General features: G+C 39.2%; 1 protein-coding gene across 1 annotated transcript; it reads right to left on the minus strand.

The window, feature by feature from the left end:
* Positions 1–439: 439 nt before the first annotated feature.
* LOC108498083 (tetraspanin-3-like) lies at positions 440–1,858 on the minus strand. Its single transcript, XM_017816364.1, has one exon. The coding sequence runs from the start codon at positions 1,308–1,310 to the stop codon at positions 495–497; it is 816 nt and encodes a 271-aa protein (XP_017671853.1). The 5' UTR covers positions 1,311–1,858; the 3' UTR covers positions 440–494.
* Positions 1,859–19,895: the final 18,037 nt, after the last annotated feature.

Consider the following 19,895-nt stretch of genomic DNA (forward strand, 5'->3'; position numbering starts at 1 on the left):
CTCTCTATGTGAAGGAGAAAAAGAAAGAAAATATATTAAACTTTATTCAAAAACCTTCTTGTAGAAAAACCAAAGCATTTAATACAAGTTTGAAGATGGATAAGTCTATACATTAATTACTTTTCAAGATTCTACTACAGAAGAGATTCAATCCAAGACCTCAGGTCATGACCTCACAACCAGTAGCCCTGAGCAAGATATGACTTTTCTTACTGCTTTACCCACACTCACATACAGTAGTTTTGAGTATCCACATGATAAAGTCCATCCCCAGCAATTAAGTTTTTTGAATACAGGAGGACTGTTGAAAAAGAACTATTGGAGAACTGATCTAATATCATGCCATTAAAAAAAAAAAAAAAAAATCCAGCAGTGATCAATTAGTTTGATTTACTTGCAAATATTTTTTTTTTAAATTTGTCTTCCAGTGCAGCCACAGAGGAGTACCAAGGAGCCATGCAGCAGGTTCAGCAAAACAGCCAGTGCCTTCAGTCCTATGAGAAGGTATCTGAGTCCAGAAATCGGAGGTCATGGAATGGCTGATGCCTCATGAGGATGCCATTGCTAACAGCAGCCAACAGCTTCAAGATGCTTAACACAGTACAACACCAAAACACATACAGCATGACAAACCACAACTGGTCTTCTAGCTTCTTCAGACAGCCTTCCTGAGAAAGCTGCTCCAGATGGCTTAAGTGTCCCCTGCAGTGAGAATACTTCTCCTTACAGCAGCTTTCAGGGACACAAGGTGTAAGATGCCAAGAAGCAACTCTTGCCTTCAGCCAGTCTGTGTAGTTGTGGACCCCGCAACACTGCAGCTTCCTCTGCATCACATCAACAGCCCTATTTCCAGGACCCTGGGAGCATGACCCATTGTGCTGATAGATAAGGTGACCCATAGCACTTTCCAGCTGAGAAGCCGCCCTAATAGAGTAGACATGTGCCAGAACTGCTGAAGACGTTTCTAGGCAAACAAGGAGCAACAGCAGGTACATGAAAGTCCCTTGCCGATTGCGGGAGCTCCTGATAGAAATAGAGACAGCCAAAACTCCAGTAGGTAGCAAGATAAGTGCAGCTGCAATAGCCAACCAACCAGGGAGAGACAAGTAAGACTCCTGAAATAAGTATCTGTAGTTCTTAAACATCAGGATCACCAAAACTCCACCAAATGCCTGAGCTGCAGCAGTGCCCCAGAAGACAAAGCCTAGAAATCTCAGGAGAGCTTGAGCAGAGGACCTGAGCCAAGGATCCTCACAGCACCACAAAGATGGCAGCATCACCACAGCCCTAACCCTCCTCACTATGCTCATTCCCACAAGACCTGACCCTTACCATCAGTATTTAAGAGGCTTCCACCTCACTCATTCAGGTGCAGCAGATGACATCTCCACCCAAAAACACCTTGAAAGGAAGCAACACTGATGAGACTTCTCCATAAAAAGTCTACACCCTGCATCAGTTTAACCACATGCTGCTGCTGCACCTTTTTCATTGCAGCCTGCAAAAACCAGGAGAGTATGTACCCAGCTTGCTGTAGAGTGGTCCCTCACACTGTTGTCACTGGAGACACTTGAAGGAGGAGGGCAGCTGGAAAAAGGTTGCACCACTCTCATGTGTGGAAAAGCTAAATGTAGAGACATAGTCAGGGCGGTAGCCAACAGTGCTAATTCAGATCACTTAGACTGCCCGATTCTACAGCAGTAGCCAAGATGGCAACAAATGCACAAGTCGGAGTCATCAACAAAGGAATAGTTTAAGCAGAGTTATTCAGTCAGGAATTTCCACAGGTGACACTCATCTAGGCTCATTATCCTCCCCAACACCTTTATCATTCATTCAATTATATAAGGGCCATAATGATGTTATTTTGCCCTTTTTCACTCTGCGAGATTTCTCTCTGGATAGCTTCAATTACTCAAGTCACCTGGATGAGAAATCCCTACCATTTCACACCTGTACCCCTCAGCTTGCATTACCAGTGACTTGACTGACTGCTATAATGACTGAATTCAAGCCACAGTAAGTACTGTATTAACTTTTCCTTGTGCATAAAGAAACTGAATTACACACCAGCTGAATCACTACACAACAATCCCAAAGGGAATTAACATCACTTATCAGCATTACCAAAAGAGCATTATTACTCAAACTTGTGATACACATAAGGCAAGCAGGATAGGTAACCTGCATAAATCTTTCCACAGGTGCCAGGAAGGCAGACCCCAAGTCCAACAGTAATTCCCTAATCACCTTGATGAAGTCCCTTAACATCTCTTCTGCTTTTGGAGATATAGAGCAGGGCTAATACCACAGGCACCCATAAGGGAGAATGCAGAGAGATGATCCTCATTTTCAGAAACATGAGCACCTGCAAACATGGCAGAAAATCAGAATAAATTGGAGATTAGATCCCTAGAACCCTGTAAAAGTCTCAGCAAGGCTGATGATCTTACATCTGTCAGACATTTTACAAGAACCTATTGCTATTATATACACTACGCACACACAGATGTTGGATGGATTTCCATCAAAATCTCTTTCTATGTGCTGTACAAACAAGTTATTAAGGCTAATTATTTTGGAATTAGATAAATTGCTTTTATTATTTTTAATCTTTTCATTAACAGTAATTAGCATGCAGTGATTAACTTGTTAAATCTTAACCAAATGCTTCTTTCAAAGCTGCTCTAGGATGTATGCCTTCCTGCAACTGTTCTCTGAATTCTTTGTCTGCCCTCTCTCCTGCTCAGCCTGCTGCTACCCCCCCCAGCCCTCCTGCTGTGTTAGTTTTGCTGCCATTCGCTTCTTTTGTTGAATGTTTTTTTCTCTGATTTCTGTCTTCTGCATCAGAGAGAGGGAGAAGAGGGGGAGCAGAATTTCGCCTCACATCTGCACACACAAGCAAGCTACACCGATTTCATGTTTCCATGTTGCAGAAAAGCTCATCAGAAAAGTGTGAGAAAACATATCAGAAACATATCAGAATATACTGTGAAGAGTACTCATTTTTAGCTTGCAAGCTTTGCAAAAAAAAAAAACACACAAACCTGCTTCTTTTCCTTTCTGCCTTCCCCCATGTTCATAAAGCTAAATGAGGTATTAAGAAATGAGTTACAACATTATTTACCTTTAGATTATTCCACATCTCTGTTCATAGCAGAACAAGCGGACTAGAGATCACCCCTGCCTGCCAGTTCACCAGCATTAAAAACTGACTGGGACCCAGTCCCCAGGTAAGAACTCTCAGCACCCACTGCCTACAGGGGGGATAGAGCACACTCAGCACCATAAAAAAGGAAACTTCAGCAGAGGGGATTAATATTAGCTGAGTTATCTAAAACCTCTCACCCACTTCGTGCTACGCAATTCCTGGGCACTCAGGAAAAGAAAGCTTCTGTTCAAAATGTAAGATGAAGGACAAGAAAACCAGAACTGGTCCCTGAAGTACCCAAAAAAACCTAACTGGCACCCTCAATAGCACTGCCTTTGTGCTAAGTAATTATACCTCTGTGTGTGGACAGAAGCTTGAAAAAAGCAATGAGCAGAGCTATCCATCAAGAGACTGTAATGTGACAAAGAGAGTATAGGTATGACTGAATAGGAATGCTTCTCTGTTTTCTTTCCAGTGGTAAACAGCATAGTATGATAAATACTGTCCCTGTTTTCTCTGAAGTTGTTTCTACTTATGAACTGATGAGTATTGAAATTCAAATATGGGTGGAAAAAAATAATATATTGTAGATAAACTATTCTCTGGAATGTTGCTGAAAGCATAATCCTTCAAGTTAATAAAATGTCAACTATATTTTTTTTTTCATTCACTGCTCTAGAAAACTGTGACTGACATTAAACAGCTCTGATGTGCCCAGAAGGTCAAAGAGGTTCAATCCATCTGAGTCCAGGAGTGGGACCGGACGGCCATCAGGTCAACTTTGTGTTTGTGCAAATATAACATAGGCTGATGACTAAACTTATCTTGGGTAGCACAGACTGTCATATGGATTGATCAGGGAGCACATCTGAGCTGTAATGGGCAACAATTCAAACCAGTATGGCCAGCTAGTCTGTTCAGACTTGTGTGAACAAGATGAAACCTAGAGGTGGCCATGGCATCAGAGTAGTTACACAAGCCCATCTCAGAATTATTGTCAAGTAAGATAGCACACAGGTACCTCCGAAATGCTAGGCAGTGGAAGGATTTCAGGAAAATTTATTCCAAAGTCGAGAAAGCTAGACTTACCAGGAAAGTATTCCTACTGCTACAAAGACACTGGCCTGAGAAACACACACCTCCTGTTCTCCTCAGGGCTCTATGTTCGCTGTCCTTTCCCCAGGCCCTCCCCAACTCAAGGCCTGTAACGTCTGTGAGGGTTTATCTCTCCTCATGCCAGAGAGAGAGCCTGAAAGCTTCCTCGGAATGCAGAGACTAAAAACATCCAACCATCTTTGAAAAAGGGGCTTCTTCCTAGTCGGGAGAGTGTTCATAAGTGAAATGAGCTCTAACCTCCTGGCTATAAATCTTCCAGAAAGTTTATCTACACTTACAATTATAGAGTGATAGAATCATAGAGTGACATAACAGTTTGGGTTGGAAAGGACCTTATAGATTGTCTAGTCCCAAGCCCCCTGCCATGGGCAAGGAATCTTCCACTAGACCAGACTCGACAATCTTCTAAGTTTCATACAGACCTCATATAAAAAGAGACAAGATCTCAAAGCCTTGGGCACTGCTCTCATTGTCACAGTGACTAATTAGAATCGCAAACAAACCCTAATGCTGTCTCAGTATTTCCCCTGTGACCTGTGCACACATGAAGCTATTGCAGCTGGACCTTGCAGGTGAAGTTAAAGCACTCTGAAAGAAGTTTATCTTCGGAGTTAGAACATTTTTGAAGGTCTTGTAGATTAAAGCACAATTACAGCGTAGGATATGACTTTAAAGCTTTACTAAAACATAGAGGTTTTTGTCAGCTTCATCTGCTCCACTTTTACATTAAGCTTCTCCACCACTACCCACCTTCCTGACACCTTCACTGGTGGAAACTGGTGTGTGACCCACTCGGGCTGGCAAATCCAGAAAAAGTCTAAATGTGTACCATTGGTATCACTCCTCCCTTCCCTGGTCCCAACCCCGTCTGCTGGCCCAGGCAGTATATCTTTCCCAAGTTAAAAAGACTTCCCACATAGTTTTTCTAGTTTCCAAGAAAAGCCCTGGCTCCATGCAAAGTGGCAAAAAAAAGTAGTTATGGGGGACGGGGATGGGGGGGGAGAAAACTAAACCAAACTAAACCAAACTTTAATTCCTCTCGATCAGGTTATTCGAGCTATGATAGGTATTCAAAATACCACACAGCAGAAGGACTGGGTACCAATCAGAGACCTATTTTTTTTAAAAAAATGAAATTTGCTGAGTACATTGGCTTTTTGAGAATAAAAACACTGTTTTATGAAATATATCATAATACAGGATCACTCAGACAGTTCAAATGCAGGAAGATGAACAAACCTGGTTGGACCCTGACTTTACAGTTGCAGCCATTCACAACCAGTTGCCATAGTAACCAAAATCAGATGATGTTGCTTTGCATGAGACTAATACCTCCCATGGAAAGCTTGAAGCAAACAGAGGACATATGATTACCACTTTCTATTCAGGGGAAAATATACTCCCCTCAGGCACTGATCTACGATTATGGGGATGTTTGAACTCAAGTCGGTCAGATGTTTACCTCTAGCTCCGTTTGCCAGACCAAAAGTGGCCTCTTTTGTGATTGAAGAAGCACATCAAATGCTTTCAGAATTTTTTGTTTTGCTTTTAACATTCCAGGTTTTCATTGGTGTTGAAAATATTAAAAACCAAATATCAAAAGTTTGCTGTTTTCATGTATTTCCCTCTTTCCTTCCTTTTATAAATTTAACATAAAATAAAAGACTAAAACCTTTTTCTTCTTTTCTTGTTAAATTTCATTTTTCCCTTCCTATTTTTGTTTGACAGCCTAGAATTGCTATGAAATTTCTTATGACTGGGATGAATACAGACTATCAAAGGAAGAAAAAAGGAGGGGAGAAAAACCCCAATACCTTCTGTATTTCTGTCACTTTGGAATTTGAAGAAGATTTTAAAATACACAGAATGGCAAAAGAAAAAAGAAGGTGAAATGAAAGGGGAACTTCTGAGTTTTTTAATAGCCTTTATTTTATTGCAGTTGATAACAAAAACAGATCTGAAGAAAAGATACTTTGTAAAACCTTCAAAAAATTACAAAAGGACAAAACACTGTGAAATTCAAGTCACCTTGACATTTAAAGTATTTTGTGACTTTTTTTCATTGTTTTCAACCATCACTAGCTACAATATTATTCATGTGAATGCAGTGCTCTCATTTGTGTTTGAAACCACATGCAAGGTTTCTGGGCATTTTCTGAAGTTCTAAAAATGCTTTTAATATGAAATAACCCTTTAATTGTTAACTCACGAAAATAGCCAACACATTTCTCTTTAGGGAGGAAGTCAGGAGTGCCTGAATACATTATCTGGAAGTTATTAAAGAGCTGACAAGAAGCTTACACTTGTCAGAACTTCCCATGAGTAAAGATTCTTCTCTGTTAGGTCTCCTCAGAAAAAGGAATCCTTGTAAAATTCTTTTTCCTCTAGAGAAGGCTTTCATGCAAAATTGGGCTGGAGCCCCGCTGGGCCAGCTTTCTCCACAGTATCACCTGTGAAAACTCAGGCAGGTCTCGGCAATGCATAGGTTTCTACTTGTGACTCTTTTGCCCAAAAAGTGAATGAATCTAGCTGCATGGCCACGAAGCAGCCAGTTGTGAATAAAAATTTGGATATCTTTGTTTCATATTAATACTATAAAATCTATATACGGCACCTGGGACAACTCTTTCAAATTAACTTTGTGATAAATGTTAAAATCAGTCAGTCTCAGCATCCTAAAATACTGGGGTGCTTTTGCAAATATTGGTTTTGGATACTCTGTTTATCAGAGGATACAGGCTTTTCAACACACTTTGAGCTTCAAAAAATTTAGTCTTAAGTCATCAGAGTTTATTACAATATGGAAGCTTGGATCCCAATGTTTATAGTGCGAGGTAAATCTATACTCAGTGTCAGTTTGTTCTTCAGAGCACTTCAGGAGACATGTATTTGTTCTGAGAGTTACGGGTTCCTATAACTACTCAAAACTAACTTGAAGGGGAGAGACTCAGCATGATTTTATGGAAAAAAATGCTTGATTATAGGTTCACTTGAGCAGAAATTTAGGAGGGGAAAAAAACCATTGTAGCAGTGATGATGTGATGAACATGGGACTACTTCTTAAATACTTGTCCTGTAAAACGGCAGATACAGCAATTTCTTTAAAGATGAGAGCGTTGGATTACCTTGGTGTGAGCACCTTGTCAGACCTCTCCAGACCTGTAATGGGAACTCACCCAAAAGAATAAAATATATGCAGCTTTTGCTTGATGAACTCATTTGTGAAGAGGAAGGCTGGCAGGGTGTAGGTTCTTCTCCCAGATAAATAAATCCTTTTTCAACTCATTGACTGTCGGGGGGGGGAATCAATGAAAATATTCCTTTTGTGTTATCTGACAAATTATTAAAAGTTCAGCTTTTTCACCAAGAAAGATGTTAGCAAATAATGTTGTCAGCCTACAAGGCAACTGAAAATCTAGCCAAGTCAAAGGAGTATTTGATAGAGTCCTTGTCTCTTTTTACTGGCGTAGTACTAAGTGTATCTGTATCAAATGTAATGTTCCTCTCATTCCAGATTTTATAGTGACTATACAAGAGAACTTATTTTTATTACCTTTTGTAAGTCATGATAGAAGAATATAAAAAGTCAACTTTGTCAGAATTAGTCTTACAGCACATTTCAAAGAAGTGGAACCAATTTTAATGGGATTTTTATGCATTTCCATTCAGATGAAATGCAGACTTCAGATGAAAAAAAATCAAAACCAAAGATATTCGCAATCTATTTCTGTGCCCTATTTCTATCTTCAATCTCTCCAACAAACAATTGCCTTCCAGAAGCATTTTGCTCTTAAATGGAGATACTGTCACTGACATGGAAAGGATCTATTAGATTTAAAATCATACAAGCATCTAAATACAAAACAAAGGCAAACAAATTAAAATATGTTTGAACATGGAATGTTAAAGGAGAAAATGTGAATACATTCCAGTACCAGGAGAAGTGTCTCTGCTAACTTCCAGAACAATGACAAGTAGGACAACTTGGCATTGTCTTGCTAGGAGTCACTTTATTTCAGAATTTAACCTACTCATCAAAACTTAATTTTCAAGCCGGAATGCTGAGAATCAGGGTCCTTTTCATAGGCTCCTGTGGTGTTTAAATACAACTAGGACTGTTCAAAATATTCCAGTATGCCAAAAGCATTTTACTTTCTCCCACAGCACCTTGATAGGTGTGGTTATCGTAATCCAAGTCCTTCTTCAGCACCTTCCAGCAGAACTGGGCTCTGGAATATGCTCTGCATGAGAAAGCCCAGAAGAGACTGCTTTCCTGCCTACAACACAGTTTTTCTCAGTACAGATAATGGTGCTGACTGGGTATGTGCTGCAGTATGAGAATCCGTGCCCATATAAACCAAGACACATGAGTATTCCCATTTTCAACAGTCAGATAAAATTCAGAGACTCGATGTGAGGCTGAGGGATGAGCAGGTAGAAAAGGATCTGGAGAAAGACGTGACTGGGTTTACATAAATTCTGTTAAATGTTGCTGCCAATGAAACAGTGATGAAGAGTATAGCTGCTGAACCAGGACAAATGCTCAAAATAGTAAAAAGAGAAAAAGCATTAACTGGACTTTTCTTCTTTAATCCACTTCCAAAATTTGTTTGTGGGCTGTCTGTAACAAAACAAAATAATTTTCATGATTGGCACTGTGGGAACAATTACTCAGGACTGAACAGAAAATAGCTCCGTAATCACACAATCACAGAATACACCGACTTGGAAGGGACCCACTAGGATCATCAAGTCCAACTTCTGGCCCTGCACAGGACCATTCCCAAGAAGTCACACCATGTGCCCAAGAGTATTGTCCAAATGCCTCTTTAACTCTAATCTCGGTGGTAACTGTGGTCTTCCTTTTGAAGAAAATATAATGCCAGATTGTTTAGGGCTACCATGAGCTTTCATCCAAAATAAAGCAACTAGGTATTACCCAAACTCCTATTCCCCACCACCACCCACTCATCAAACACAGCGTGATGCAGTGGCTGTGTGATTCAGGCAAGGAGAGGGACTCATATTTCACGTTGATCAGAGGGTAACTATACAATTGCTTGTACACATTTCTCCTCCCTCAATATTCATTCGCGGGTGGAGCATTGGAAAAATATTAGAGTGTTACAGGCATAAAAAGCAATAGAAGTAGAAATCCATTCCTTTGGGGAACCGAATAGGCATTTTGAATAATTGATCAGGCACAATAGGTAGATAGACAAAAACCTCATGAATTCCAGTTATGGAGAATTTCAGCAGTAGTGTGAAATTTGAGGCAGAGAATCTTACACTGGTGTCTGCTCCGGTCTGAAGTCCTCGGTGTGTGGGAGAGGGCATTCAAACAGAAGTAAACGCTGCAACTCTACATCACTGGAAGCCAGGTGGGCCTCCCCACACACAAATGTAAATGGTCAGAAGCTCCATTTAACAGCAGTCCCAAGATGCATGGAGGGAGGCAGAACCTCTGCAGCAACCCAGACCCCCTACCCACGCCCCCAGGGTGGAGGTCATCAGAGCAACTTCATTTTCTCTACCTATTTTCTCTACATGCTGTGCTGACACATTTCGCCAGCACTATGTTCACTTTAGAAACAAAGTTATGTTTATAGACCTGTTATCAAGTGGAATGCACAAGAAGGCTATGGCAGACGCCTTATAAGAGCTCCAGTTTCCAGAAAATATGAGATTCAAAGGGAGTGGAGCTGACTGAGAAGCAACTTTTGCAACCAAAGACTTTCTGAGATGAGAAGGAGGGAAAGGGCAACAGCTCAGACCACGGGCCTTCCAGAGGTTTACTTTGTCACAGGCTGCCCTCTCAGCACCTTCCCTTTCCCTGTGTACAGACAGGGGACATGGTTTCCTCCCTGCAAAATGCCAGAAGGAAGGTAGGGCATACTCCAAGAGAAAGATTGTGTCCATTGAATTCCTAATAGGAACAAGCCACCTCTAATCCAAATATTCGAGGTTTATTCTGTTCGGGCTGTTTGCATGGGTTTTGCCAAGTGGCAGCCCCATTCATTTTAACATAAAAATGTAGCATTGCTCAATTTGTCATTAATGACAAGTGCCACTTCGACAAATGCTTTTGATAAGCCTTAAAAATACTCAAATATCACACAGGAACGATGACAGAGCACATCACCCTGACTGGCACTGTAAGAAACACTGCTGAAAAAGGCAGTGTTTCTTTAGATTTATAAACCACTAGAATAAATGCAAAATCTACTAAATACACACATTTTCTAGGTTTGCATTGGTTCAGTCCAGCTATTTAACCAGCTTTATTTGTTACAAATGCATACACAATTTACCAGGCAGCAATGCATTCTGTTTAATTAAAAAGATCTCCAATATTGCTGATGTCAGCTTCCAGAAGAGTAGCAACTGTGGGTTTAGGTTCACCATGTCTCAATGTTATTCTTTAAAAAAGTAATGATTAAATGTTTGCTAATGGCTAGTAGTAAAACTTTTTATAAAAATACATTGTCCTTACAAACAAGTAGATTTCCAATACTGTGATCCGTGCCTCTGTTTCACAGTGTTCCTCTGGACAAATTAGCAATAAAAAGCAGAACTCGATTCAACAAAACATTCAGGTGCTATAGACTTGAAAGCACAGGAAGAGAAGGCAATAAAATGAGCTTTGATAAATGAAAAAGCCTGCACTCAAAGAGAAATACGAACAAGCACCCAACAACACTGAGATAAGCAAGCAGCCCAAACTAGCACATTAAAGCAGACTTACTCTTTTTCTCAGTCGTGTCCTCACACTTAGAAGTGCTTCTGAGAAGGCAGATGGCAGAAAAAGATGAATGGGAAAAGTCAAAGTAAACTGGAATCCTACCAGAGATTTCAGGGTTGGAAGAAAAGGTCTATGCTAAGATCCTCTGCCTTACAGAAGAAATTCTGTATGAGGAATAAAATTTGAAAGCCATTCATTAATAAACATTTAAAAATATTAAAAATTTTCCTAGCCTAGGAAGTAAAAATTTTCATGAGTTTAAACTAGGACCTGAAATCATAGCCCAAAATTTCCAGACTTTGGGGGGGGCGGATTTTGGCAAGAATTTTTTTAACCTTTCAGGAAAACTCCATAGATGTCTAAAAAGTTTATTTTGAACTTACTTTACTGACAGATTTTCATTTAAGAATGACCTTTGATTTCAAGGGTATTTTTAAAAGTACTTTATGTATTGTGATATAACTCAAAATAACGTGTCCAAGGTACCGGAAAAGTTTTCTGCAACAGTTTCTCCTTTGAGAGTTTTAAGGTATCTTACCCTTTTTTTTTTTCCTAAACCAAAATTAAATCAGATTTTCCAAAAAACAGAATGGAGAGTACACTGTCAGAAAAAAAGACATTAAGGTCTTCGTAATTTTAACAAGAAAAAGGAGGTTTCCTTGCATGTTTCCATTTTCTGACCCAGATCTCATCCTGCCTCGACTTCTGCAAAACCTCCTACAGGCTTTAGAATGGAGAAATTGGTTCCAGCACTTGGCTGAATTGCTCTTATTTTCAAGGTAAATGCACCTGATAATTTTGAATGCTTTCTGATCTCTTTGTAGACAGAAACATATAACTTAAACAGATGTGTGCAAACAAATTCAGAAACTTTCCCTTCAGAGTATGTGCATGAAGGAATTAGCTGTTACCCACATTAATGAGTTTTAATACTTTTAATACCCAGTAATCCTGCCATGTGAACCTGTATAAAGAAAGTATAAAAAGTATAAACCTCTATAAAAGACCCAACGGTCTTTCATGTAAAGAAGAGAAAACCCTAAAAAACAAATGCAATTGACTGCATAACTCCACCATAAATTCTGAAGAAAAGTGGAAATACAGCTTTCCAGAGCCCTACTGCATAATTAATGGTTTTGAGCTTGGTTATAAATAAAGTATCAATAAATACCATTTAATTTCTGGAGCTGAAATGATACAAAATCTTATGAACTCAAAATATGACCTAGCCTGCACATATTTATTTAAATCACCTCACAGGTAAATTCAAACTGTTTAATTTCAGTATGTAAGTATTGTCATTTTAGATACTAAACTACTAAATGGCCCACACTGACAGAGCTGGAAAAAGCATGAAAGAGGCTAAAAGCCTGAACAATATTAAACCATTAGTTTATCAGCATGGATGTAAGATATGAATATTCATGCGGCAGATAATATTTTTGTGAATAGATTAACAGGGGGAGATAGGTGCTGGCTTTTGAATTTAATTTTCGTTCTTTCTCAAATGAAAGAATAAATCATATCTATGCAGACTGCTTAGGCTGGATTTTACTTGAATTCGAACAGCTGCAAAAATTGACATATTTAGTAAGGTTTGCTTTGTAAAAAGGGGTCGTTTAGAATTAAAAGAACCTTTAATTTGAAATTTAACCTTTCTAAAAATATATATAATAAAAGTCATTTAGTGCAACATCTTAGCTCAGATTGTGTGCTGTTTGGCTAGGAATCATCTCTGAGGGGTTTTTTTCTGTTCTACTTTCCCTTCTTTTACTTTTAGAACACAAAGTACAAACTAAAACCAGTAAATTATCAGAAATACCAATAAAAATAACAATATACTATCAGGTAACAAGAAGTAATCAAGAGAATCCGGGCTTTTCAGTCTTCCTAAATTTGGAGACACCTTTTCTAGAATTTTTTGAAATTATTTTTGGATGACAGAAAAAGGAAAAGCTGCATATAAAGGAAATAGGAAATGTTACTACATAGTCTACCCCATGCATATTGACATGATAGTGAGATGAAGAAAAAAAATAAAGATTTGTTTTTCTGAGTTCTTAAATATCTAGTAAATGCATCAGAACCTGCCACATAATAAACCAATTACTTTTAAATGGAGAGTTTATGGTTTTAAGTTAAAGATAATTTTTTTTAACATGTACCTATCTCTTTAGGTAACTAATCTCAGAGAAGTACTGGCACAAGATGATCTGCTAATCAAGAAGTTATAAATAAGAGTTAAATATCTCACTCCTTATAATGTCTTGCAGGATAGGGAAAGTGGGATGAAGCTCAGTAACCAAAACAAGAGAATGGATACTGAAGATGTGTGAATAGCTGTTCAGGGAAGATTGTCAGAAAAACTTGAGTGCAAGTATAAACTTTAAGAAGGACAGACTACAAGAAAGACCCCTTGCTGCCATTGGAACTGCTCCGAGATTTCCCTAAAGAGCAGTGGTAAGAACTAAGTCATTTTGTTGATGAGGCCTTGTACATGAAGGCAGGGAAGCAAAAGAAGGCTGATCTCTTAACATGTTTGACATTATTCCCTTTTCAAATTTTATTTGTATGCCTTTTAAACTGTATATTTTCATGCCAGGTATTTCTTCTCAAATTGCATGGCACTGTGTTCAGTGGGGTTTAAGTTCACTTGACTTCTCAGGTGAACATCACAGTCACGGTCATCAGGTATGTGTCTGCACCAATGTTCTGATTCCCCTTCAAAGAAAACCTAAATATAGATGTATAAAAGGCTCTGCTAGCCTTACCAGTAAGTTTTTGGCTTTGGATAAGTGGGAGAATGGCTGCAGAGTATCACCAATGACACAGTCACTTGGGATTTTGGTTCAGCTGTGATACAAGTGAACAAATATTGCTTTGCAACTAAATAAAAACAACCAGAGTATGTTTCAAGGACCTTATTTCCTTCACATGTCAGCCTCACACCAAGACACTTGTGTGCGGGATTCAGGCTGAGTCACATCCTCTTCATCCACAGGTAGACTGACTTTTGCCCCACTGACATTTATCTGGGAAATGGCTGCACTCCTCATAAAAGAAACGGGTATTTATTGAATATTGCCGCTAGAACATGGCACTCTCAGAAAAGGCCCTATTTCAAATTATACTTGATCATCATGTGCAAGAGCATGTGTCAGTTTTCACACTTTATCACCCAGATATTCTTTAAAAAATACCATGATAGTGTTTTCTTGATTTGCTTTGTATCTTTCAGATATCGCAACCTCTAATGGCCTTTTTTTTCAGAATAGTCATTCAGACATATAACACGAAGGACAGCTACCTAAATTTCTATATCTTCTGTTATTTACATTCCCTATGCCAATGCAGAGCCAGAGTTCTTTTTCTCACACTCCTCTGTCTGTTACCTGTACAGTTTTCAGGACTCTCAGTTCATTTTCGCTAGGAAGACTTCATTGCCTTCAGCAGCCACCCCTGGCTTTTGAAGGTAGGTGGGAGAAGTGTTATTTTCTGTTGAGAATGTACTTCACTCTTCTAACTGCATCGTGAGAAGGAGCTTTTCAGACATTATCACTAGCCATAACTGCTGTAGGAAAGCATTGGAACCCTGCAAGAAAGAGGAAAATTTTATGGCAAGAGTCTGACACTAATTCTTTCCATATTACCATCACTGCATTTGCCCTGCCCGCAGGTCCTACAGACCCCCTCCAGTTCCCTTTGAGAGAATTGAGCCCACCTCCCACCAAGCTGCACCATAAGGAGGAACAGACAATATCCTTCTGTCATAAAGATCGTCTCTTGAAGTTAAATCCAGTACGAAGGACTTAAAAACCAGAATTCTCAGGAAAAAAGAAAGCTATAAATTCAGGTCCCCTCAAGTAATGGAAGCATTTTAAAGGCCATGCTCAACTACCTATAAATCTGGGAGAATTATTACCTTTCAGATTAGAGTCTTTAATGAAAAGCAAATTGAGAAAGTACTAGGATAATATATGATTAAAAAACTAGTATATCACTGAGAGCAGCAGGGACATTTCAGAGATGAAAACAGAAATCACATTGTTAAAACAGCTAAACATTTAACTCTCACCTTTTCTATGCCTGTGCTGGGTTATTGTTTCTGAGTCCTACACCTTGTCCTTTAGCTGTTTGAGCCACAATATTTTGCCTGTACTGTCTCTTACCAGCCTCCTGCACAACTGACAGGCTGATCAATTAGAGCATCAGAGCACAGTTCTTGAAGCAATAGCCTGAGATCTTCATTCCCCTCAGGTCATCTATCTGCCTGGGTTGTTTCCCCCCGTACTGACCCAAATGGATCCACCCGTACTCTACAACGCCAGACCTGCCAAGTTTAGCTTTATATAATTATTTAGGTGAAGTTAAATTTCCAGCTGGAGAGGGAAGAGACATCTCCAGCTTAATTTTATTAAGGGAGAAACTGAGACAGGCACAGTCAGTGTACCTGAGATCATTCCTCACTTCATGTCTCTGGCTTTCACCCTTCAGTACTCAGGCCTTGAATGGGAACTGTATAGATTAATGGCAACTTCATATAACATAAAGCAGAATAAGGTTATGAAGAAACTACCATGTAACTTGTCTGTACTAGCCCTTAAGTCTGATCAGATACAACTTTATTTTCTATTGCTCAGTCCTCACAGCTAACCTGAGATACAGCATGCAAATATTGATTAAGGGTAATGCCTATGGATTTTTTGGATTTTTAGCTTTTTGCAGATTTTAGAAGTAGCTGTAGTTAGCTCACCCTTTGGCACAGTAGTTTACCCATTTACCCAACCCTATTAACCCATTTCATATCTAACTTTCTAAATTCCTTAGCTTGTTTAGACTTCCCTCAAGGTAGGCCTTCTTTCTGTTTAAGAACATTTGCACCCTGGCTTGAACAACAGGATACATCATGGTCAAAGCATCCTTCAAAACCCAGAACTTTGGGGGAGCTCCAAGGGCTGGATGTGCTGTGATAAAGAGGAAGATGAGGAAGAGGGGGTCTCATGACCCCCGCCTCAATTTCCAGAGGGGTGTGCCAGAAGGAGGATCTGGGGGGCAGATAGATCTGGGATTGGATGGACAAATACCTTAAACTGTGGAACCTCCTGGAAACAGCACATGTCTGTTCTTCCATGGTGTTTGAAGGCCTTCTGTTAAAACTACTCTCTTATATTATCTCTACTAATAATTGCCTGGTGAGTAATTTTTTGGCTCCCTAGAGATTCTTAAAGGCAACAAGGGCTTATTAATACAATTGCCCAAGAGCTGCAGCAGAGGCTGCTGAAGCTGCAGTGTTTGCAAGTGGACCTGCAAGAATATTTCAACAACAGCACAAGGTATTGACCAGCTTTATTTACAACAGCTTTTACTCATTCATTACCTCCCCCAGAAAATACTAAGGGGAATGCGAATAAGACCACAAATTGCTACTGCAAGCAAAGTAGAGAGCAGTTGTACACAGCTGTATGAACCTGCAAGCCAAGAGAGCCAGTTGTCATTACTGGAGGATTTTGGTGAAGAAAACCAAAGTGTAACTCCTTTTCCCCTACTTCTGTCAGATCACTGCCTGACAGTGTGCCATACCAGAAAAATCCCGTAGCACAAAAGGAACATGCCGGTGCATTTTGTGTACAACCAATACAGAATGAACTGTTACTGTCACTTGCTTCATGCATTTCTGTGCAAAATATGGTCATAATTTCTGTAAAGCATTGAGTCCTACGAAGATTTTAATAATCTCCTCAAAATTTTATCAGCTGCTTCCAAAATGTAACTGTAGTCACTAGACCTCAGCAAACTGGATCAATGCTATGTAGAAAGATCAAAATTTTTCTATTTAAGTGATATTTGTTAGAATCTCAGATAGAGCTGTATTGCATTAAAGTGCTTTTGTGCCTTTGCAAGTCTTTTGAAGACTTTTCCTTAAATTGTGACTCAAATTGCTTGAGGAGAACATAAAATTAAACATGAGTTTGACCTGAAATTTATCTAGGCATTGCTAGGCATGCTTATATGCCCTGGGACAGATAAACCACAGTATGAAGTTCTCTGATTTTGTCTATCTACAATCTTTGATGGACACATAGCTTCTTTTATTCACAAAACAACAAAAGCTTTACAAACACAGACCTTAAGCAGATTTAGCCTAGCCATCATTTAATCTGACTGATACTTAGAGTACATTGACTTGAGTATCTCTTTCTTCTGTCAAACCACGATACTTAATCCCTTTAGCAGTCTGAATTTTTCATTTGAAAGCTTTTGTGAAGCTTTATATTTTATATCAAAACAGCACCTCAGATTTTCTCTCTGAAGCAAACCTGAAGGAGGTGTGCTTACCACACTGCTTACTGATGTCAGTATCAAATGATGAATAAAGCTTGTACCACAAATGACAGAGCCATTCACATTCATTTGCCTTATGCTGGGAATACCTGCCTGAATTTGCATTTTCAAATCAATGTGTTATTATTTCTATAGCATTTGTTACTGTTGTCATCTTGCAAAACAAAATAATGATTCTCAGGACAGAAGTCGATGCACTGTATTTAATTTTTAATTCTCCTTACATACACTAAAATTCAGCATCTGAATAAACTGTGCAGATTAACCTTATATATTGTAAAATGAAATTTTACACTAATCAAAAAAATACATCCTCACAATTGAAGAAAATACTGAGTTAGAGGTGTATTCCGTAAATCAAGATTCAGTTCCCATTAACAGTGTAGAAGGGTGCCTAAGAAATATGACATGTCCACCAAAGTTACTTGCACAGCTTGTTAAAAGACAGCCTCAAGCACACACTTAAAGTTGCTAGCCTGAAAGTCAACACTTAGGGTTTTCTTGGTAGCTAATCAAAGTACACAGAGAAGTGAAAAGGACTGGACACCATGGAAAGAGCAGAATGGAGACAAAAAGATTTCAGATGATTCGCTTGTTATCAACCCAAGTAGGTTACAGTGTCATTCCTCACTCCTATCTCACTGCTGTTCTGTGTTCCTAAATAATGATAAAAAATTAGGATGATTGCACTTCAATAATTCTTTGATGAAGCACTTCCACTCCTGAAATTAAAAAAGCAATGAGTAAAACTCATGAGAAAAACAAATTCTTTGTTTGCTTGTCTTTGTTTCTCTGATTTTTCATTCTTGCAAAGCACAGTAAAAGCATAAAGCAGGGATTCGTGTTTGCAAAACCTGAAGGGAGCACTGAAATTATGTGATCACACTCCAGACTTTGCCATGGGAGACAGGTAAAAAAAGAAGTTAGTAAATGTAATCAGAGAACTCCCAGCCTCACTTGGTACCAAACTGAGCAGCTTTGAGGATCTAAACTAATCATAGAACCACAGGATCACAGAATCATAGGATAGTTTGGGTTGGAAGGGACCTTAAAGACCGCATAGTTTCAATTCCCCTGCCTGCAGGGGACCTTCCACTTAGACCAGATTACTCAAAGCCCTATCCAACCTGGCCTTGAACACTTCCTGGGATAGAGCATCCACAGCTTCTCTGGGCAACTCGTTCCAGTGCCTGACCATCCTCCCAATAAAGAACTTCTTCATAATGTCTAATCTAAAGCTACTCTTTTTCAATTTGAAGCCATTCCCCCTTGTCCTATCACTACATGCCCTTGTCAAAACTCTCTCTCTTACTGCCCCCACAACACGATACACAGTGCAGAAATATAGGAAAGGGCCATCCCCAAGTAGAGAAGGAGTCGTGATGATCCAGTTTTTAAAAACAGAGTTTCAAAAGCTCAGTATTGCATGCAATGGGAGTGGTAGCACCTTAACTATTATTTTAATACTATATACCTAAAATCAATCTCTTTAAAGAGTTTTCCTGGAGGTCTACACTGAAATTGTAGGACACACCAGAATACACACCCAGTGTAGGGGTGCTGCCACAGCCCACTCTTGGTGAGCACACCAGGGGACCCACAAAACTTGTAAAGAGAGGTTTGTGACAACCAGAGCCTGTGCAGGTAGCAGCTTTGTGTGCAACTGTGTGTATGTGCAATTGTGTGTGTATGCCTGTGACTGCACAGGTGGGATAAGTCTTTCTTGGTGTTTGCCACAGAAGGGTCTTTGCAAGTTTGTATGTGTTGCCTAATGTCTTATAAGTGTTTATTATTGTAGTTTACCTGTTGCTTTTCTGATCTTGATTCTCAATATATAGTTCCCTGAGTTGCTGATTAATTATGCCCCATTAATATATCAGTAAGTCACAGCAATCCTGAGCTCTACACAGTATTTCTTTCCCTGTGATACTCCGATGTCATTATGTTATTTTATGGGAGGAACGTCTTGCTTTTTGCCAGTGTAACTCAGTACTCTGTGCCACTGAAACACAATAGAAATAAAAACCAAAAGATGTTTATATACTAATTTACAAATAACATTTCTAGATGTAATTCATACAAATAAGCCCCAGCCATTAACAAAAGGATATTAATCTAAGCAGATCAAAGACCAGGTCACTGCGTCATTGAGTTATGAGTTGTGCCCCACCTCTTTTCCATAACTGACCATGAAGCTTCAGGAACTCAAGATGCTAAATTCTCTCATGCTCATCTGATATCAGCAGGAGGAGTAGAAACTTGGTTGCCTGAAAGTCAACAGAAGTTTGCAAGAAAGTTCGTTTTTCACTTCATTACCGCTGTTTGGAAAGACAAGTCAAAGCAAGAAGGAAGAAAATTCAGACTATTTTTCTTATAGGGTATTACAAATTATCTCTTATTCCAGTTTCTGCTACAGAGACCTGGCAGGGTCCTAATGCATTTAGAAAAGGAAAGAATATCAAGACATCTGTGTAATTAAGAGTGATGGTCTTATATTGCAGGAGGGCTACAATTCCAGCCAGTTTTCTAAAGACTGGATTGGGA

Source organism: Lepidothrix coronata, unplaced genomic scaffold, assembly GCF_001604755.1.
Source record: "Lepidothrix coronata isolate B3197 unplaced genomic scaffold, Lepidothrix_coronata-1.0 Scaffold55, whole genome shotgun sequence".
Lineage (NCBI taxonomy): Eukaryota > Metazoa > Chordata > Aves > Passeriformes > Pipridae > Lepidothrix > Lepidothrix coronata.